The sequence below is a fragment of the Drosophila innubila genome (genome assembly GCF_004354385.1).
Source record: "Drosophila innubila isolate TH190305 chromosome 3L unlocalized genomic scaffold, UK_Dinn_1.0 0_D_3L, whole genome shotgun sequence".
Lineage (NCBI taxonomy): Eukaryota > Metazoa > Arthropoda > Insecta > Diptera > Drosophilidae > Drosophila > Drosophila innubila.
Window position 1 is genome coordinate 5,228,241 of NW_022995376.1, and position 22,711 is coordinate 5,250,951.

At 39.2% G+C, this 22,711-nt stretch overlaps 3 protein-coding genes across 9 annotated transcripts in view; 1 reads left to right on the forward strand and 2 right to left on the reverse strand.

Annotated features, from left to right (window-relative positions):
• Positions 1-18,297, reverse strand: part of LOC117788749 (protein boule) — a 31,655-nt gene extending 13,358 nt beyond the window's left edge. For 6 of the 7 annotated variants that reach the window (XM_034627599.1, XM_034627597.1, XM_034627598.1 and 3 more), the window contains exons 1-2: positions 14,029-14,255; positions 12,189-12,375 (exon numbers count right to left, since the gene is read on the reverse strand). The gene's annotated coding sequence lies outside the window, so the exon portion shown is untranslated. Of the gene's footprint in view, positions 1-12,188; positions 12,376-14,028; positions 14,256-17,698 lie in introns of those variants that run through there. The other variant, XM_034627596.1, reaches the window with a different exon arrangement.
• A 730-nt stretch (positions 18,298-19,027) lies between these two features.
• Positions 19,028-20,200, forward strand: LOC117788673 (syntaxin-8). The gene is made up of 2 exons (XM_034627507.1): positions 19,028-19,189; positions 19,250-20,200. The coding sequence occupies exons 1-2, from the start codon at positions 19,164-19,166 to the stop codon at positions 19,923-19,925; spliced, it is 702 nt and encodes a 233-aa protein (XP_034483398.1). The 5' UTR covers positions 19,028-19,163; the 3' UTR covers positions 19,926-20,200.
• Positions 20,201-20,785: 585 nt separating this feature from the next.
• LOC117787488 (cytochrome b-c1 complex subunit 2, mitochondrial) lies at positions 20,786-22,579 on the reverse strand. The gene is made up of 4 exons (XM_034626031.1): positions 22,422-22,579; positions 22,149-22,282; positions 21,792-22,095; positions 20,786-21,728 (listed from the first exon to the last, which is right to left on the reverse strand). Exons 1-4 carry the CDS (start codon positions 22,464-22,466, stop codon positions 20,886-20,888), a joined length of 1,326 nt encoding a protein of 441 aa, XP_034481922.1. The 5' UTR covers positions 22,467-22,579; the 3' UTR covers positions 20,786-20,885.
• Between the last annotated feature and the right edge of the window lie 132 nt (positions 22,580-22,711).

A 22,711-nucleotide genomic window follows, 5' to 3' on the forward strand; every position in this document is an offset into this window, starting at 1 on the left:
AGAGCGAGTTAGAAAAGTAATAATTCTAGAGAGAGAGAGAGAAGAGTCGATGATCTTCGTGTCGTGTTGTTGCCTCTGAAAAATTGCCCCCTACATAACGAAATGCATCTATTTTTGTCCCAGGGGCCGACATATGTCACAAGCGAGAGGGAACAACTCGACAGAGAATGCGACAGAGAAACGGAGGTAGTCTCTGGCTTCGTCTCTAGCGACATGTGTGCGCCATAAATTCACCTTCAGAGGCAGCAGCAACAAAGCGACAACTGAGACACAAGACGGCAACCAAATAGCACAGAGTGTTTAAATTTAACAACACAACAACGGCAACAACGGCTGCGGCAGACTGTCAACAATGAAATGGCCAAAATAATGTATCTAATAGATGCACAGATACTTAAGCTACACAGCTCTATAGCTACAACTGAGAGAGAGAGAGAGAGAGCGAGAGAATGCGACTGAAAGAGATTGAGTTCAATTAGTCGAGGCATTAACATGTTTGCCCAAGGAATTGATGTATCTACAAACATGTTTCATGTTGCATTTGCATGTTCAACGTGTTCTAGTTGCCACGACCACTCTTCCGCCTCTTGCCTGCTTTCCACACACAATTATCATGAGGGCGCCTCGCTTATCGCCTCGTGTGTATCACAAAATACCAATGAAAACATAATTATATTTTCATTAACAATGTTTAAGTCCAAATTGGAAGCGTTTTATCGATTACAAACACTCCATAGAAGTAGATAAATTTATATGCAGTTGCTCAAGTAATTGTTTTGACAAATAAAATTAATTTATATATCTGTTTTTAAATTATAAAAATTTCTAAAACCTATCCTTCAATTTGTTCTAAGATTTATTTTAACAAGAAAAACTTTATTTTTCTTTGCAGTATAATTACTTGACTAACTGTATTTATATGCATACTTTTTATTAGCTAACTAATGTGTGTCCACACGTGATTATGGCTCACTGTTTGGGCCAATTTCGCTTGCCAAAAAGTATCTCAAACTATAAATTATAAATTCGCATAAATCAACATAAAATCCAACTAAATATAAGCGCATTTAGCTATAAGCTAATGCTATAAAAGATATATATACATGTATCTGTATCTATAAAGACGCACAGCATGCACATCTTTCTCTCATTAAATCGCGTCACATTTCCAAAATGTTTTTCAACATTTTCACAAATTTTTTTTTATTTTGCTTTTTATATTTAGACGTTGAAAACAACTCGAGCAGCTCTGTCACACACACACACACCCACGCACACCCACATATTTATTTTTGCTAAAAGAGAGAGGGAGAGAGAGGGAGAAAAAAAAGTGAAAACTACGCCAAGTAAAAGCTTTTTCCTAACGGTTTGCTCTAAGTGCCCCTGACATAAATCATAGAAAAAGCAGCAAAAAGCAGAGGGGAATGCGCCGTAGAGGGGTGGTAGTGGAAGGCAGATAGAGAGGGAGAGAGGTAGAATAGGAAGAGAGGCATAAAGATTGTGTTGAGTTTTTAATTATTTACAAGAATATTATGAAATTTTGAAGCGCACTTCATTTACGCTCTGGCCAATATAAAGATACAATCTCTTAGTCTGTCTCGCTCCCTCTCTCTCTCTCTCTCTCTCTTTCTTTTTATCTCTATCACTCGTTTACTCGTAGAGCAGTCGTTAAATTGTATGAGCAACTGCATTATTAAAATGCCCATCAAAAGAGGCCCTGAAATTGGCAGCGTCAGCGGCAGCGACGTCGACAGCGACTGCAACGTTTGGCAGAGGTCAACCGGAAAATCACAGCAACATGACAACGGCAATGCTATCAGCGGAATTTAATCAACAGCAGCCAAGCGACCAACTCCCCCCCCCTCTCTCTTCCACATCACCTCCATTGTCTGTTTACCTGCCCCGCCCCCAACCACCCTTCACCACATCGCCGAAAACCAAACACCGTGCCAGCACTCGACATTATTGCAAAATTCCACGTGCGAAAATAGCACGCGTCATGCCAATGAAAACGAACCATGAAAGAATTTAATAATAACAAACACACATAGCGAAATAAATACAAAATAAACGACTATGCCATAACCTATAAAAGAGTTGACGGTGTTATCGATTAACGACTATTAATTATCGATAGTAAAGCGAAGGTGGCTTCATATTGTATGTAAGTATTGTTTAAACTGTTTAATTTTGAACATTCATTATTTGCTCGATTATTAATCGTTTCTCGTTGTCGTAATCGGTGCAAATCTGTGACTGTCGATACAGTGTGCAGAAGTAATTTTAGAATTAGTCGATGTGTACTGATAGATAGTTAATATTATCGAAAGTTTGTGCATAAATATATAAAATTGATTATAATCGACAGTAAAATACATATGATATTAATCGATTAATGATCATATATAATTTATAGTTATTCAAATAATGTAAAAGAGGTTGTTAAAATAAACAAAATCGATAGCATGTATAGCTCTGTTTGCTAGGATCGATAAATTTTTTATATTTATTAGAAAGGTTCAATAAATTTAATATATTAATTAGAAAGGTTCAATAAATTTAATGTACTTTAAAAAATCATTTAATAACAATGATTTATTTATAAAAGGGTTTGAAGTTATCTGGCAAAAATATCGATAGCATTATCTCTGCTCTATTTAAGGGCAGTAAATGTTCTTTTAGTGGAGTTATAAACAGTCATTACAGCATTTTATAGACCTATTTGCATGTATTTATCAACAATCTGTAGATACAACAAACAAATACCAAACATATGTAATCGATTTTGCCCAACTGTAACATATCGATATGAATAGCTCATCCGCAATTCCACAATCCTGTGCTCATCAAATAAGTATTTCGGAAATGCAATCAAAATGAGTTTCCATCTTCCACATGAATATGACTACAGATACACACACACACACACAGATACAGATACACAGATACATGTGCAAGTATTTTAGCCTTCATGTGCAGCATTTGATTGGCTGCAGGGCAACCGAAATCAGAATCAACCATGCAACAATTCCGTTAGCTGCCCCAAAACAACATTTAAACATTCCAAGCGCCAACAATTTTTTTTCCGATTTTTTTTATTCTTTTTTTTTTATTCTGTATTTTGGCACAGTTCAAGCGCAACATGGGCAATTAGGGCAATGCAATTAGTAAGCGTCAAACTATTGAATAATCAGACGGGAAACGAAGTAAAGAAGTGCCAAGGAAAAAGAATGAAAGTAGCAAGGAAATAGAGAGAGAGAAAGAGAGGAGAGAGACGGTAACGAGTGCAACATTTGACCTATAAAAATGGCAAAATGTGGGCGCTTGAGTCTACACAGATAGCAGAGGTAAAAAGACAGGAAAGAAGGAGCCACCCCTTCCCCTCCAACCCCTTCACTCCACCCCAACCACTATGCGAACTCCCTAAGGGTGAAAACTAAAACTGCCCACACGAGACTAGATAAAAATAGTGAAATAATGCTCACCTGTGTGTGCTGACGGCGTGTCCTTGCCGAAATAAAACAAGCAGAGATAGAGCAGAGCATAAAGAGCAGAGGATACAGAAACAGAGGAGGAAGAGAAAGCGAGAGAGGCAGGTAAAGAAAAGCCAAGGCAAACGATAGTCAAAGACTGATAAAAGCTTAAATGCTGACACAGAAAACGCAATGTAAAAGGAGGAAAGGAAGGAAGCAACGCCTCAAACACACAACAGGAAGGAGCAAAGAAAAGTGAGTAAAAGAAAGAGGGAGAGAGAGAGAGAAGAAAGATGAGCTGAAACTGGCGACAAGCTGATAAGCGTATGTAAGTCACATAAGAACAATTAGCCAAAAGCTCAAGAGTTTAACTCTTTTTCGGGCCAAATCCCAAAAGCAAACAGGCTAAAAAGCAAAAATCCCTGGCAAAGAAAGCGCGCGTGCTGCCGCATAACTTGTCCAAAAAATGCGGGCCAACAACGGCTGAATCACTTGGCAGAGCGGGTTGAAAGGCGGCAGGGGAGAGTGCACTCAGTCAAAGGTCAATTGAAGTTGCGGCCAAGCAGACAGGCAAGCAGTCAAGTCAAGTGTAATGTGAGAAAGCGCAAAAATGGCACACACACAAACACACACACACACACAAACACACACACATAGATGCTGACTGACAGCGCGCCGGAAGTGGCTGCCATTTCACCTAACACCCCCTCCACTCGCAACTCATGACCAAACAAGTAAGCTGTTGGTGAAAGGGTCAGACTGAAAAATACCCGTTACTCAATTTTAATCTAAAACGATAAAGGTGTTAAAATTACTGTCGTTAAAAAAAAGTACTGCATATTTTGAGGCGTTTCTAAGAAATTTTAAACAGTCATTACTATCGTATTGATTAGTCGATCTTGATGCGATTTAGTAGGATCAATGTTAGTAATAAAAGGAATATTAAGAATGAAAAAAAGTTAATTTTTTTTATTTAAAATATAAAAAATTAAAATTATAGGATCTTCCTGCTAAAAAGAATATAATATACCCTTTTACTCAACGAGTAACGGGTATAAAAAGTGAAAAAAAGGCGCAATACAAGAACAAAAGGGGCCAGAAATATGTTACACAATCCTTGAGATGCTTGTGGATGTGTGAGTGTGAGTTAGTGACTGCGGTATATGTGTGTGTGTGAGTATGAGTTAGTAAGTATGCTGTGTGTGTGTGTGTGTCTGTGACGAGGACGCGGACGAGGACGTTGCTGCTTTGGGTGTCAGTCAAGTGAAAGGAAATTGTAGCCAACAGATAGAGGCAGGGGAAAGGCGGAAAGAGGAAGGAAGGAAGGAAGGGGGACTGGAATAACTGTGGCAGACATACCAACAGACAAGCATCATTATGATGAGGCTTGATGGAGACGCGAGACGCGAGACACGAGACGTTGACGATGCCTCAACATCAGCAACAACAGCAACAGAAGCGGGCCAAAATTGATGGCCTGCCAAGCTGCTTGTAGCAATCTCCCTATCCCCTACTTGTGTGTGTGTGTGTGTGTGTGTGTGTGTGGCACACAAAAATCCATAATCCTCACAGCAGCAGCAAAGAGGGAAACGACAAACTACAAAGCGTAAGCGAAAAGTTGATGTGTGATGTGAAACAATGAAACTTTTCTTCTGCAGCAGCGTTAAATTTATTTCGTGTGTGTGTGTGTGTTTATGTATGTGTAACACCCCTACCCTCTCACTCTGCACACTCACACATTTGTGTGTGTCCAACTTGCGTATTTGTATTGGTATTTCCAATATTTGCACAGCATTGCAACTTTAAGAAGACCTCACTCTGAATCAATATATATTCAACAAAATGTACACAAAAATCTGTCACACACACACACACACACACCCTACGCAAAAGGACAACCTGCTATATACCCACCCCCTCTATGTGGTTGAAAAGTTAGCCCAGCATTTGGCAGATGATTTATTGCCAGAGACTACGCTGCGTATGAGCGATGGCTTTAGCTAGCATAAGCCACGCCTTCCTCCCTTTCTACCTCCCTTGCTGCACCCCCTATTTGCTCACCCTCTTTAAAGGATTTAAGTGGTATTTGATACACCCAGGGACATCTATTAAATGCTGCTTCAAATTAAGTCATTAAAAAACAATTTCGATTCAGAGGTTTGATTATTTTTTTTTTTTGTAGTGTTTTATTTTTTGGGTTACACGCTGCGTATGCTTAATGTGACTCAAGGCGCCAGGTGCCGCTGCTGGTGCTGCTGACAAAGCGGCAAAATATGCAAATTTATTAGCGACTGGGGGAAGCGTTGAGGAGGTAGCTATAAAAGAGCCAGAAATGCAATCATGAAAAAGCAACGTAAAAACGGCAACAAGACAAACATAAAGTGCAAAAAGAAATGGCCTAAAAGTGTGACTTGAGCGAGTTGCGTAGTTTGTGAGGGGTAGTAAGGGGTGAGATGTAGTTAAGGGATGGGGGAGGCATGACTTTTTTTTGAAGGGCTGCCAACTATTTTGGCAGACACAGCTGCCTGGGTTTTCATTTCTTAGGCCAGGCATAAAAATTAAAATGCAAAAATGCAAGAGAGAGAAAAAAAATAGAGAGTAAAAGCGAAAAAGAGAGATGAGCTGTGGGTGTCTGTGTTGGCAGAGCTTCAGGCGCTAAAATAGCTCGTTTGATCTAAAAATCTAGCTAGAAATAGCTTTAAAAAAATCTAAAATAAAACCTGCTTGACAAAACTATTATTTCTTATGTTTATCTTAAAGTTAGAAATCTATTTTCGACAGAGACTATTTGTTAAGTATTTTAAAGTTCTAACAATTAAAGATAGCTAGTTATTTAGCTAAAAGCTTGCCATTAAAAAGTATCTAAAGTTAGCTATAAAATAGCTAAGACGCCAATACTAGCTGTGGCTGTATGCGTGTGTAAAAGTGAAAAAAGCGCAGCTGAGCACGTCATCAAAAGCGTCTCTAGCTGTTGTTGCTGCTCTTCTGTTTTCCTTCTCTTTCTCTGTTGTTTCCTTTTGCATTTTCCGCTTGCACTTCAATCAAGAAATGCGACTGTAGCTCTGTTTCGCATTTGCATCTCTGTCAAACTCTCGTTGATGTATAGACACGTCACCCCAGTTCCCCTCCCCTCCCTTTCTCACTCTTGCCTTCCTTGTATGCCACTCGAAATTCACCTGCAACATTTTAGACAGAAATTTTCGCTTTTGTTTCAAAGCAACAACAAATGGCATCGTTTTTTGGCTCGTTACAAATTTGCGCCTCAACTATTTAGCAAGCTATTTGTCCGACTGTCCGCCTTTTTGTCTGTCCGTCTGTCCGTCTGTTTGTCCGTCTTTTCGACTGTGGCCTGTTGTGGCCCAGTTGTTGCGATTTGTGGTAAGAAAAAGCTCGGAGAGTGAGAAATCTAATTACAAAGTGCGACAAGAAATTTTGCTTTAATATATATATTTACATATATGTATATTATACATACTTACATATGCATATATGCAATATACGAAAATAAAGTTATGCAAATTAGTTTTAAAAGAGTCGAAATGCAGTTTTAGATGCCACACACACATGCAATTCCCACCCACATGGGGCGAAAAGTTGCAAGTCATAAAAACGAACATAAAAAGTAAAGTTAAAATATGCATATATATTAAATGCGTTTTATACATAATCTAGCTGGTTTAACTTGGCATTGCCTGTGTTTTTGAGAAAGATCAAAGGTTTTAGAACCCTGGGAATATTTTAAAGTAACAAATGATAGTTTTAAAAATAATTCTTAATCTCATAATAAAATTTTGGAAAGTAAGAAAACTAATTTAGAATTTAATATATTGTCAAAACAATTACTTGATCAACTGTATATGTACATATCTCTCTAGCAGTCTACAAATAAAGATTCACATACATAGCCAGAAACCAAATAAAATTCTCTTCAATAAAAAACAAACAAAATATAAAAAATAATCGAGTAAACAATGTGAAAAATTGAGTTAATTACACTATCATACAATTTTCATCTATTTTCAGATCAATTGGTTGTCATTTGCGCAGCTGGTTAATATCGTAAATAACAACAGCAAACGAATAACTTAATTATGAATACCATATAACCGGAAACTCAACAGGAGAGCAAGAATGAGACGAATAGAGATGAGCGGTTAAAAGATGCGATCGCAATAGATAATGAATATATTTAACATTAAAAATTGGCAAAACGAGAGAGAAATAGGGTGTAAGAAAGAGGCAGACAGAGAGAGATTGTGAAATAGAGAGAAAGAGCGAAAACTCGCACGGAAATGCTTATTTATCTGTAGATAAAGATGTTTTTGAATTGAAAACGGAGAATGATTATGATTTGAACATAAATCAGTAATAAAACAAGTGTGCCTCTGACTTAAATCAAGACTTTTTACCATTAATATTTAAATCATTAAATCTCTTCTGCGTAAATATTTTTGAAAAAAAATAATGAGCTCATTAAAAAAACTTAGTTGAGAAATCTTCATTTCTTTGCTGAGTGTATAATAAAAATCAAACTTACATAGTTAAAGAATACTTAAGATTCGAGATAAGCAATTGATTGATTAGAGTGCTCTACACTCTTTTCACTACAAAGTTTGCATTATTATAATATATATTATAAATTATTTATTTATAATAATTGAAAATTGGTTTAAATTCAAATATATAAATATATAATAGAAACTTTTATTCACATTTAAATCAATCAAAATGTTCATAAATTGCGTTTAGGTTCTATAGCTCTAACCCAATTACCACTTTATAGAATTTGTAGTTTCTATGTGTAGCCGCCACTTTATAGACAAGCACTTAGACAATTCATCTATTGCTAATCCCAAGTTGACGTTGCCGCAAAGCATTGTTGAAAATTTGGTCAGGTGGCTGCCACAATTCTCAACACACATCAACGGGCAACTAACTGTGAGTGAGTGTGAGTGTGTATATCGAGTGTGAGTATGTGTGTGTGTGTGTGTGTGTGTATCCGCTGGTGGGCAGCGCGATTCGAAACCGTGAAAATATGCAGATAACTAATATTAACTTTTTGTTTGAATGCATGAATGAAGCGTGGCTGTGTGTGTAACTGTGTGTGACTGTGTGTGAGAGAGTTGTGTAGTAAAAAATGAATGAATTGAATAGAATAGAAAGAGAGACGAGTTCAAGCGCTTTAATTGGGCCTATAACTATGCATTTCTGTCTATAGCTATAGCCCGTAATAAAAACCCGCAGAGCCTAAAAAGCGAAATGAAAAATCAAAACAAAACTAGCGCAGTGCGTTTAACGGTCTATTTATGGTCTTAAAATGGATATTAGGTCGCTTGGCCAGGTGGGTGCATATGGGTATAGGTATATAGCTATAGGTGCAGGTACGAGATTCAAAGACCAGGGGCTGCACGCTACAGTGCAAACAGTTGGGTCACTTTGGCCCGATTTGCTGACCATTTCAACGTGGGCACAGCTGAAGTTCATTGGGCACATTAGAAAGACCCAGAAGTAGCAGAGAAAGAGGAAAAGCAGAGAAGAAGAATATAGAAAAGCAGCATGGCCATTTTCCTGGATCATTGCCAGCAATTGAAAGTCAAAGTTATGCCCCAAAACGGGAAAAACAAGTCGCATAACTTAAGCGCTTTTAGGCATACATTTTTGACCCAGTACAAAAAGAGGTATACGGGATTATGGGTTTGTGACAATGTCCGTCTGTTCGTATGAAAACGTAGAATTGGAGCAACCAAATTTGATGACTATACCTCCTGTTGTGCACGCCGAATAGGTTTGTTTTAAAAATTCCAAATTTAGAAATGTAATAACAGGAGCAATATTTAAGCTACATCCCTGAGATTTGGAGCACGAAATATATGCTATTTTATGCACGTATGCTGAAAATTGTATGTCGATCAGTTAATAATTATAAATGATAATTGAAATATACAACCTATTCAGGTTTTCACTATGAGCAAAGTTGTGGAAATTAATGTTAGGTCCAAAAAAGTAAAAAGCTTTTAAGTACATTTTCTTTACAACAAACATATACAAACATTTTAATTGCATTTTAAAAATTTATTATAGCAGAAATCTATGCGAAAGCTTGGTCCGGTCGATCCGATCTCTTTTTATTTTTATAATATTTTTATGAATAATTAAATTTTATTTATTTTTAAAATTTTTATTTCATTTCTGCTGCTCAATTCTAAAGGCTGTTACTAGGCATCCAACAGTCGAGCAGCGCAACTGTTACGTTTTTATTTGTTGTTCTTTTGGGCACAGATTTTTCTTTATTTTCCACATATTTTTTCATACATTGTATATAAGTTTTATGCCGTTTTGTGTGGCAGTTCAAATATAGCCCCCGAAAAGCGTTTCGATAACAGCTCGAAGTCATTTTATTTTTATGACCAACAGCGCAATGGCAGCAAACAGCTCCCGGGGCGTGTCAGCTGCCCCGCCCCCTACCCTCCTCTACACCCCCTTTAACCTCAACCCCTGCAGTCTCAACAGCTGTCGCCAATGTCGCCACAAACGACGACAAAACTCTCAGCTAACATCAACGACTTATTTTTTGGCACGAGCGCCAAGACAAAAAAAATAAAGAAAAAGATTCTTTTTGGCTTAAAATTAAATGAAAACATATATGGTACACACACACACTCACACACTCAACACACACTTACTCACACATACCTTAAGTACTTTAGAAAATCTCTAAAGTAACACAGATTTGACGTTGCGGCCTAGCGACAAGATGCAAAAAACCAAAACGAATCGACGCGACGGCAACAACAACAGCAAAAACAACAACAGTAACAACAACGACAAAGCAATGAAAATTGAAGACGACCGCAGAGCGTCGCATTTAATTTTAGATTTATTTACAGGGTGCTTCTTAGCAGGTGTGAATAACGAGGCCTTGGGCCTAGGAAAACGAGGATTTTAACTCGGAAATACGTACTGAATGATATTGAAAAACTTGAAAATAACTTTGTTAAAACTCCCTTGACAATATTTTAAAAACTTCAAACTGTCATAACTTTGTCAATACTCAACCGACTTTTATGCGGAATATCATTTTCATAATGATTTGGTCTCCAAATTGATTCGGCATTTAAATTTTCGTTACTTAAGAAATTTGATTTTTCGACTATAAGCCGTTCATCATCCATAATTTGAATACTAGCCCCTTAACATTTTTTAGAAAACTTTGAACTCTCATACCTTTATTAAAACTTAACCGATTCCCATGCGGAATGTCATTTTGATCATTATTTGGCTTCTAAATTAATTCTGCATCATAATTTTGTTCATTTAGAAAATTTGATATTTTTCGACTATAAGCCGTATATTATCATAATTTGCATACCAACCCCTTAACATTTTATAATAAGTTTTCAACTCTCATAACTTTGTCAAAACTCAACCGATTTCCATGCGGAATGTCATTTTGGTCATTATTTGGCCTCTAAATTGATTCTGCATCATGATTTTGTTCATTTAAAAAATTTGATATTTTTCGACTATAAGCCGTATATTATCCATAATTTGCATACCAACCCCTTAACATTTTATCAGTAACTTTGAACTCTCATAACTTTGCCAAAACTGAACCGATTTTCATGCGGAATATCATTTTATTCATTATTTGGCCTCAAAATTGATTCTGCATCAAAATTTAAAATATGTAGAAAATTCGATATTTTGGTCATCACTGTCATATTTTTCCGTACCTACGCCTTAAGACTTTATTAACATTTTATCAAAAACTTTGAACTCTCATAACTTTGTCAAAACTCAACTGATTTCCATGCGGAATGTCATTTTGGTTATTATTTGGCCTCCAAATTGATTCTGCATTTCAATTTTGATCACTTAGAAAATTTTATATTTTTCGACTATAAGCCGTATATTATCCATAATTTGCATACCAACCCCTTGACATTTTATCAAAAACTTTGAACTCTCATAACTTCCTCAATACTCGACCGATTTCCTTCCGGAATGTCATTTTGATCATTATTTGGCCTCTAGATTGATTCTGCATCATAATATTGTTCATTTAGATATTTGATATTTTTTGACTATAATCCATAAAATTTTTGCAAAAGAATTTTCAAGAATTTTTACAGACTTAAAATGGCTTAAGCTAAATTCATATCTGTCTGGTTCACAATAAGTCGAATTTAATTCCTTGTATTACTTCGTTTAATTTCATAACTTGAGCGAATTTGTAAGCGGAAAACCTTTTTGGTTAAGTTCTCATCTCTTAATCAGATCTCTGCCTCACTTTTTTCCGGCAAGTAATCTATAAAAAACCAAATTGTAAGCACATTTGAGCTCATTTGGAAGACGGACAGACACACCCCTTATCTGAGAAAACGTTGCCCGCCGTTGTCGTCCCGCCCGGGGTCCCTGGCGACACGTTTCCTAGTCAACAACAACAACAACAACAACAACAACAACGGCAAAGGCAACGACAACAGTCAGTCAGTCGGGGGACTGAGAAGATTTCGATTTTCTTCTCGATGCTCTGATGATGTCGACGATGATGTCGCAGAGACCGCGTGGGTTATTTTGTAAAATATATCTGAAAAATCTGTTGGCGTTTTCATTTTGTCGTGTAGCTCAGACTTTATGCGACTTTTGATTTGTGCGCGTATTTCAACGCGGAATGCAACTAAAAATAAAAATATTTTTAGATCACATTTTTACCTTATTTTTTTTGCTGCTGCTTTTCCTTTGGCTTTTCCGTTTCGCCTCTTTGTTGCAGTTGAAAACTTTCCACACTTTGTTGTTCTTTTTTTTCTTTTTTTTTGGGCTCTAAATAATATCAAATATTTGGGCCTTGTTTGAGCCAAATATTTATTGGCTGCTTAAAAATATATTAGCACCTTTTCAACTTGTTTGTTTATAATTATAATTATTATTATAATTTTTATTATTATTATTATTGTAGTTGTTGTACCGAAACGCGTGCGCTTTAAAAAGTTGAAAATTTAGTAAATAATAATTCAAATTTTATCACACATTATTGGGTCAGTTGTGTGTGTGTGTGTGTGTGACCGAGTGAGTGTGTGTGCGTGTGTGTGTATTAGTGTTGGCTAAGAGAGTGGGTGGGGGTATAATCTCGGGCTCGTTTATCAACTCATCAAAGGGCAGTCAAAATGCCAACGTGAAATGAACGAAATTTCTATGCGCTCTGCATACGAGAAACTCCAAAGAGAAACCGATGGAGCGAGGGGCAAAAAGAGAGAGAAAGAGAGAGGAGAGCTCTTCTCAAATTGTAAGGGTATAATGGATACCAAGTTGCCTGTGTGTGTGTGTGTGTATATAGTTGTTGTTTATGGCCATTACGTTACGTATACGCAACGTGTACGAATGGCAACACACAAGGGACGACGCTGCGAGGACGATGACAACGAGAGAGAGGAGCGAGGAGAGAGAGAAAGAGGAAAGAGAGCCGTCGATGGCTCTGTGACTATTTGCTGTGCCGGGGGAATGTGAGCGTTTTGGCCAATAGCGGCAGAGCGGAGCGGCAAGAGGGGAACGATGGAGTGAAGGAGAGGTAGAGTTGGCAAGATGGCTTGTTTGGTATACACAAAAATTGTTTCAATTCAACAACAACAATTTGAAAACAAAAAAATTTTGTGTGTCACGCATAAAATGTGTTTTATTCCTTGCCAGCTTTTCTTTCCTATTTTCCTATTTGCCGCGTTCTCGTTTGCCGTTTCGTGTTATTTCTATGCTCATATACATATGTATATATATATTTGTATTTCTAACGAAAATTGCCAACAGCGCCAAAGCGACGACAGCAACAATGGCAACTGCAACAACAACAACAGCTACTACTATAATTACAACAATAAAGAAAACAAGTATAGACCCAAAATCAAGTACGTTCTCACACAATTTTCATATGAATTTATACCGCTCGTCAAGAAAGTATTTTGACAAAATAAAAATGCACATAAATACGTAAAAATAGTTAAGTTAAATGAAAAATATATTTCTTATTTTATGGAAAGTTAAATTAAATGAAAAACATGTTTCTTCTCTTAAGAAATAAATTAAAAATCTATCAAAAATAGTATTTTTTTGTAAGAAAATAAATTGTGTAAATTTTGAATATTGTCAAAACGCTTTCTTGACCAACTGTATGCATTTGTGCCTGGCCGCTGATTTCTGTTTTTGTCGCTGGCAGCGAAAACCGTTTGCCTGGGTTCTAACCAGGCCGACTCTTGTCTTGGCCAGGCCGAAATAGTACTTTTTTATTTTTATTATTATTATTTAATGTTGTTGTTGCTGCTGTCGTTGACTTTTGTCGGGCTTGTTAGGACCAGGCTAAAATGCTTTAAAAACTTATTTTTTATGGCTTTTTTGGCGAAAAAAACGCAGTTTATATTTTTAAACACGATTGTAGTTTGTATGCTAACTGTTGTTGTTGTTGTTTTTCTTGTTGTTGCAGCACAGAACGCACGAAAACTGGCACACACACAACACACACATGACACACACAGTGACACACACGCTGAAATGTCGTCTAACGTACGAGTTGCTGCTGCTGCTGCTGCTGCTGCTGCGACGACGACGACAACGTTGACGACTGTTTGACTGCGACGCCGACGTTCACGTAGAGAACTCTTTGAACAAAAAACCAAAAAACGTGAAAACTGCGACGGCTATATGACGGCGAGAGTGTGTGGCAGAAGCAGAAGTGTTGCAATCACGACGGTAGAACAACGACTCAGCCAAACACGACTGAAAACGCGACCAACTGGGCCCCCACAAAGCGCGCACAGCAGCGACGCAACAGCGACGCCAACGTTAGCAGCGAGCAATGCTAGTTCGTTTCATGTTCGCTTCGGCTCGCAGTCGCTGCTCTCGCTTCGTTACATTTGAAAACGTTTTGTGCACTCTCTTTGCTATTTGGCGCTCTTTGTTGTCGTATAGCGTAGCGAGGGATGCAATGCACGTGTGAGAGCATGTTATGCATGTGACTGCGTCTGTGTGTGTGTGTGAAAAAGATTACAATAAGCACATTTTAGCGATATTACATATTTGGCCTATTTATTAAGCAGCAGCAGCAGCAACAACAATAACTATAGCCGCTTTAACTCTCGCGCTTTAGACTCCCACTCTAGCGCGCTCCCGCTCTTCCACTCTCCCACTCACCCACTCCCGCTCTCGCTCTCTCGCTGGCATTTAGAGTTGTGTGTGACGCTGACGTCGCTGTCAACGTCCGTGTGCGCTATGGCTGGCCAAGCAAACACAGTTATGTTTGCCGCTGCCGCTGCGTGCGTTCTCCGATTTTTTGATTCTTTGCTTATTGTGCAATGAGCCATGGCGACTTAATTGCTTTTCGTTTGGGCTTTTGGCTTCTATAAAAAAAAACAACGACAATAACAATAAGAGCAGCAACTGGCAGTTTTATTTTCTCTTTGCGCTACGCTGCACTTCAAATTCTCATTGTTGTTGCTGTTATTCTATCTGTCATGGCGTAGGCGCATAAATAACGTGCTGATAAAAAATGGGCGAAGGGCGTGCACACACACACACACATGCAAACGTACTCACGTAATTATGGCCAGCGCTTTTATCAACTTCACGTAGTTTTTTTTTTATTTATTTTTGTTCATTTTTTGTAAAGTTCTCGATTACATAAGCACCATGATGGAAATCTGGCTGGAAACGACGACGAAAACCGCCGGACGTGTGAGTGAGTGTGTGTGTGTGAAGTTGGAAAATTTGAATTTTTCAGTGAAGACAGCGAGAGAAAAACAAAAACAATCATGATAATTAAATTGAGTTCACTGATGCGTATACTTAACATTAAATTCAAAAGCAGCAACGACAGCGACGCCGACAGCGACAGCAACAAAAGCTTCCTCTGTCGCGACGACGTCGTCGCCTTAAAAAAAATGCTTTAAATTAAAAAAAAAAGAACCTTCAACTGCCAGCACAAACAGCAGCCGGCAGCGACGTCGACGTTGACGTCGCCGTCATCGTCATGCTCATTGTGTGGGAGGTGGGATGAGGTGGCCCATACATCGTATTAGCAACAAAAAATTATATAGGTTAACATTTCGCTCGTATCCCGCATGCTTTGGTCAGAGCGGGAGAGCGACATGCAAATGTGTGCCGCATGTCCTCCCACTCTCACTCCCACTCCTACACCCTACTCACTCTCACTATAACAACAACAATGTCATCACAAAAAAGTCAAAGCCACTTTTTGCTCTTAAGTGCAAAAATCATAGAACAAAGCTGCATCCCTCGAAAAGCAGCTTTCGCTCTCTTTTGTTTAAAGAGAACGCAGCGAAATAAATAGACGAGAGAGTGGCAGTGAGAGTGAGAGCGAGAGCTTTGCTATGTGCGTGGGCGACAGGAAGCAGAGTTCCTTGTTGAAACCCGCAAACTTAAATAGAGCAAATGTTGCCTTGCGTGTTATTATACCTCTCTCTGTCTCCCTGAAAAGGGCATAATAAAGTTGTGCAATGCCAGTGGGAGGGAAAGTGAGAGGAGGACAGCGACGAGTCTATAAATAACAATTTGTGCACGAATATGGCGATCTTGAGAATATAGAATAATATATGTTTATATGTACATACATATGTATGTAGAGTATTTGCTAGTCGATTAAGTTGCTGACTTGTTAGATTTTAGCTTCACTTGTATAATAAATAACTTGAGTATAAGTCATGAAATCAACAGTAAGCTCAGCCTATTCCCCTACTCCCTTTGCTCCCTTTTCCCCTCTCTCTGCTCCCTGCTGACTACTGTTAAATGGAGCGCGAAATGTAAAATGGCGCATATCATGTGAAAGACGTTTTAATGGGTCAGCAAAGCAGGCTAAAAGAGCGTAGAGTCAACGGATTTCGACCTTAAAACGCATTAGCAGCACTCGGATAAATTGTAATAATTTTATTAGCAAACATGAAAAGCGGACAGCGCTTAACTGGCCAAGTTAAGTGTTTCGAAAGGTGTTGGCTTCATTTTTAGAAGTTTACTAAATCCAATAAGAAAACCTAACGACGGAGAGAGAGTGCGAGAGAGGGAGGGCGAGCGAACAAGCAACGCACAGTGGGAAACGTTTGTAAAAATTAATCCGATGGATAATTCTTTGAAGATTAACTGACAAATATAGTTTTTTTTTTTAATTAACTTATTTAAATTAAAATTTTATCAATTGAAATGAATACAAATTGAGTTAACCAAATATATAAAATTATGATTTACAAAAGAAAATATGTCAAAAATGTATAATTTTAATTTTATGATTTGTTTACAGAAACAGAAATGTATATGTAACTTGGACTCCCTAAGGCTTAAATCAGCCGGTTGGCCGTACTCCCTTCTAAGCATAGGAATTGTTCTATTAAATTTTTAAAATATCTAAATAAACATGATTTTTAAGATATGGCCCCACTGTGCGACGTGACAAGTGCAGGCGCGCTCAAGGTAAATGCGTTAACGCAGTCGCAGTCGACGTCGCAGTCAGCGACAGCGTTGTCGTCAACAGAGTGCAAGATCAACTGAGGCGAGTGGCCGAAAAACCGAGCGAGCGAGCGGGAGAGTAAGTAAGCAGCAGAAGGGAGAGGGAGAGCGAGAGTGAGCGCAACGAAATGGTTAGCAAAAGAAAAACCACGCGCGAGTGACAATCAGACAGACACACAGACAAACGAGCACATGTAATCACATACACACAAACAGACAACTGTATGCATGTGTGGTAGCATTTGGATGCTGTTTCGGGGCAGCCACCGGTCGGACAGGGAAAGACGACAGACAGAGACAGACGTTCGGTCTGTTGGTTGGCTGCTTGTTCTAGCCGTCAAGTGTTGACTAAATTGAAAAGAACAAATCGGTAACTCGTTTTTTAGCCAGGTTTAGAGTTAGAGCTAAAACAGGCAAACACCTTTCCCCTCTCTTCCGCTGTCGCTGCCTCTGTTAGCGCATGTTGTGCGCGTTTGACATACTGACCCAATTCCCGGTTTCGATTTTCTGGTTTTTCTTTCAAATACACGTTTTCCGCTGGATGCACACACACAAACATACATATGTACATACATTCACACACATGTGTGCTGCGTGTGTTCCTCAAACTCTGGAAAAACGAGTTGCATAGAACATTTGCCACACTGTGCCCCCTCTTCCTCTCCCCTCCATTTCCATTTCCCCATAAGCAATTGCCAAAAAATTAAAGTAGCTGTCACACTCACCGTTATCCAAATCGTTGCATTTGTCTTGGAGCTTTGATGAAATTCCTGTTGTTGTTGCATTCGCGCACACACACACATATATATATATATATATACAAAATGATAGAGGGCGCCTTCTGTACGTAACGACTTAACGGGTAACGAAGTTGTGGTTACGTTATTTGCTTATTACTCAATACGTTGAACGTTGAACGGTTATCGTTGATGCTTGACGACGCTTAATCGGTTAATTGGTTAACGGTTATGAATGTTATCAATTGATTGGTTGCGGGTGTCTGTCTTGTTGTTGTTGTTTTCTTATGTTGCGTTCCGATTTTTAAGATGAATTACACTATTTTATTTTTATTTTTACACTACTAGAGATCTTACTTCCTACGAATCACAATTACAAGTGAATATGAGAGGCTCCCCAAAAACAACGACAGTTACACATGAATTTTTACGCACCGACTACTTTTTAACCTCCTCTCACCCAAAAATATTCTCACACAAGCAACATTTACAAATGCACTCAAAATATATCTATGTATGTGCGTATATTTATCTATTGCGTATGTGTGTGTGCACATGCAGCGCGCGTCGCCGTCTATAAAAAAAGGTAGCGACTTTTATGCTGCACTGTGGTAAATCAACATAACAACAACACACACATTTGCCATGTGACGTAACAATTTCGTGTTAATTTTAACGGCTCACAGAACTGTCAAAATCACTTGACAGACCACTGCGTTAATTTCAAAAACGTTTAACGGTGATATTCAATTCAAATTCTCCTTAGAACCGAGAACGTATTCCAACTCGGCACAGCACGCAATTATTTATAACGTAAACAACTTTACATCTGTGTTGTATGAGCGAGAGTGGGATGGACAATTAGACTAGTTCATGAGTGAGCGAACTAAAAAGAGTTGCTCTTTGAATTCAATGAGCGAACATGTTCTTTATGTTTGTTGCTCAATTTGAATCACCTGTTCAATTTTATCTCGAAAATCCGCTTACTTATGTGTAATATTTGTTTGCCCTTTTAAAATATAGCGTATTCTTTTATCCGCCATTCTTACTAAAAATGCGAAAATTAAATTTGTTCCTTTGGAAAAAGTAACATTTTCCAACTTCTCTTCTCGAGGGCTGACAAACTTTAAACCTTTATTAAAATGTTTACCTTAATTTTATCGTATTTCGAATTTTAAATTTTCATTGAATTTATTAATTTGTTATTGAATTTTTTGCATTTTTAAATTTGCTATTTTTATCAGTGCTGGCAGTTTGGCCGTCAGTGTTGAGACGGCACAGCTGATTTACAAATGCAGTGCAGTGCTGCCAGCTTGCTTCAATAGTCAGGTCGCAACATAAAACGAGTTGGCAGGCTGTGGAATAACAATAAAGAAAAACAACGCATTTATTTTTCCACTAAAGGCGCTTAAGAAATGTACTAAACGGGACGCGATAAAGATTCGCAACGAAAATGTCGCTGGTGGATCATGACTCATGGTATGCAGCCACGATAACAATAGCTGCTTTGGTTTTAACTCCATACGAATTTCTCCGCAGGGATATCGAATACGAGGGCTGCGAGCGTTTGAGGCATCAATTGCTGGTGCAGCTGAATGAGCGACGACAGCTGCAGTCGAGTCCCACCTCGAGAGAATATGTGAAGCTCACCAACAGCATAGAGTCTGGCCTGGAACAGTTGCGCAAGGATGTAAACCGCCTCAAAGTTGTGCTAAACAATGCCATCACCTGGGAAACGAGTCCGGAGACGGAACTGCAGCAGCGACGCATCAGTTTCGATAAGCTCACCTCACAGCTGCGCGAGATTGAGTTGAAATTCACCAGCAGCACGCGTGCCAATCAACTGGCGACATCTAGCGGCTCAGTTTGGCAAAATGCGGGTGCAACCGCAGCAGCAGCAACTCCAGGTCGACCCACAGATGTGGAGTCCCTCAAGCGAATGCAGGCGGAAATTCTGGAGGAACAGAATCGTGGCCTTGAGGCGCTATCAAGAACCATTGGACGTCAGCGTGACATGGCCATTGTGGTGGGCAACGAGGTGGAGACCCAGAATACTATTCTGGATAACCTGTCCAACACCATGGATCGGGTGGACAACGGCTTGCAGCGGGAAACCCAAGGTATTGGCCAAATAAATAGAACCGACAGCACCTGGGGATATTGGCTGGTCATCATTGGACTCTTTATAGCCATCATTGTGACCATATTGCTCTAGCGGAATGAGCGAATCTGTACATATATACATTTACATATATATATATATATATATATTCTGTGTTATACTTGTCTCTATGCAAATTTCGTACATTTTCTTGCAGTGTACGCGTGTCTGCAGTTCTTTAAGTGAACTGCCTGATTCCAAATAATATATTAATATACAAAATACGCTCATTATGGTCGTATATTGACCCTATATGTTTTAATAATCCTCTGATTAACAAGATTTTATTATGCCAAACTGTTGAATAAATTTTTTGACAAGCCCACCAATTCAATTCATCAATCTGATCTAAAAGCCATTATCAAATATCTCTAAAAGTGTCCTCCATTGTCATTTTATCTTTACTTTTTACAATGAAAAGTTATCAAATTTAATCTTATAGTTAAACTTATTAAATTGTGTAGATTGTCCTACAAGGTCACTTTAAAAGTGTATTTTAACAGATATAAAGTTCTCAAATTAATAAACTATTAAGCTATTTTATCATTTAACTAATGCTTAAAATAAGAATCAATTCGAAGATACAAATTTCAAATCCATTTCGTCCTCCATGTCCACTTTAAATGTATTTTGAGTTTTCGAGAACTGAAAAGCACTCAAAATTAATATATTCTATAATTTTTCTCATTCTTAAAGCCTTTTCTATTTCGAATCCATTTCGTACTCCATGGTCCCTTTAAAAATGTTCCCCAAGCATTTATAAGTATGGAAAAGTTATAAAAATGCTCCTCTTTTATATTCATACTCATTTTTAAAGTAAATTAATTTCCAAACAGTTTTAAATCTATTTGGTCCTCCATGTTCACATTAAGTGCCTTCCCCCGAACGATTTTTCGCACTGAAAACTTGTAAAATTGAATCGATATCGTTAATTCCAACAGGTTTATTTCGTTAGACGTCTCCAGCATGGATTAAATTACATTAACAGGTTACGGGTTACAAGATTATCTAGGTTTAAGCCAAGTCGGATGCATAGGGCACATGTGCCAAGTGTCCGATGGCGCCAACGGACAGCTTGGAGCCGGCGACCTTCTTGGCAGCTGCCTGCACCTGTTGCACTGAAATGCCATCGATGGCGGCCACCAGGGCGTCGGCTTCCAGCACGGTTCTGTTGAGGGAAGCCTGGCGAGCGATCATGCGGATCAGACCGCTATCGGAGGCGTAGCTGGAGATGACGCGGGCCTTTAGCGCCGCCTTGCCGCGGTTCACATCCTTTTCGGCAATGGAACCGGACTTGAGAGCACGCACCAGGAAGTCAACGGCCTTGCCAATGTCCTTGGCATCGGCAGAGGCGACAAAGCCAAAGAGACCCGCATCCGAGTAGCTGGCATTCAGGCTCTTCACCGAGACGGGTGCATCGCCGGCGCAGGCGGCAGCCTCGCCAAAGATGCCGGATTGCTTGCCGTACTTGGTGGGATGACCAGCGACAGCGTGATTAAGAATGGCAAAAGCCAAAGCCTCCTTTTGGTTGGATACAGCAGCACCTTCGCCGGCAACAGCGACCACAGCACGATGTCCGGACGTATCCTTGCGTGCATCTCCGCCGTAATAGCTGCTAGCATGGCTCTTGCCACTGCCAGATCCGTTGGGGAACTGCAGATTCTGGGCGAATCCGGACAAGGTGTTGTTGTCAATGCCAACGCCCACAACGGCAGCTGTGCCGGCAGTGAAATTATTGGCCACATAGTGCAGCAGACTCTCGCTGGAGATGTTGCCCAGCTGGAAACGTGGGATGTAGATGGAGTTGCCCAATCCACGACGGAATGCAGCCTTGTGGAGCAGCTCAACAGCGCGTTGCTGTAAATATAATCATTATAATTGGTTGCTTGCAGGGATTACATGATGTCAATAGATGCACACCTCTGTGGTAACTGCATACAGTTGATTGTGCAGTGTCTTGGCGTTATCCTTCAGCTCCCAGGGCTTGAAAGCGGGCTGCAACAGATCCTGCAGATAACAGAGACCCGTCTCCACATTTTCCGACGTCGTCTCCACCGTATAGCCAACAAATTCGCGATCTCCCCAGGCCGTCAAGGTGCCGCCCACCTGCTGAATGTGACGGGCAATGGCAAAGGCAGAAGATCTCTGCGTGCTCAGGCTGCCAGCGAGGCGCAGCAGATGCGAGGCACCCAGCGTATCATAGGCCTCATGACGGGAACCAGCACTGGAAACAGATGAATGAGTGATCATTCCAATCAGTAATTGATAACAACTCACCGCAGCACAATCGAGACACGCGAGACGGGAACGGAGGCATCTGCGGTGGCCACCACCAGTTTATTGTCCAGCACATTGACGCTGATGGGAGAGGTATCACCAACGAGTCGTGGGCAGACGGCATATCCCCGTTTCTATCAATCGAAACAACAACATTGCATTAATAACACAACTAAATTGCAACTTTACTTTTTACGTAACACGATTCGAACAACTTGAAATTTGCATTGGATTTGTTGGTTAAGTTGCAAGTGACAATGGCTTTAAACTTACGGAGATAGCGCGCAACAGAGGCGTCTTGCTAGCAGTGCAGGCCATTGCGTTGATTTTCAACTAATTTGCGGTTGCCCTCGTTTGAAATTTATTAATATTTATCGCAAGCGAGCGACTTTTTTTCTTTTCGACCCGTTCGTTCCCACAAATTAGTGATGTGAGCTTACGTCAAACTAAAACTATCGCTTTGCACAAACACATTGCTGTAAGCGATATATCTGCACGTCTGGCAGCGCTTGCATATTTATTGCCAGATTTATAAAAAAAAATTGTTTATAAATAAAAACTGT

Bases quoted from the DNA above. Each gene is read 5' to 3' on its own strand.
- LOC117788673 (XM_034627507.1), top strand. From the start codon at position 19,164: ATGTCGCTGGTGGATCATGACTCATG. The intron at 19,190-19,249 runs GTATGCAGCCAC...ATTTCTCCGCAG, and splicing joins CTGGTGGATCATGACTCATG to GGATATCGAATACGAGGGCT.
- LOC117787488 (XM_034626031.1), bottom strand. From the start codon at position 22,466: ATGGCCTGCACTGCTAGCAAGACGCCTCTGTTGCGCGCTATCTCC. The intron at 22,283-22,421 runs GTAAGTTTAAAG...TTCGATTGATAG, and splicing joins CTCTGTTGCGCGCTATCTCC to AAACGGGGATATGCCGTCTG. The intron at 22,096-22,148 runs GTGAGTTGTTAT...ATCTGTTTCCAG, and splicing joins CGTGTCTCGATTGTGCTGCG to TGCTGGTTCCCGTCATGAGG.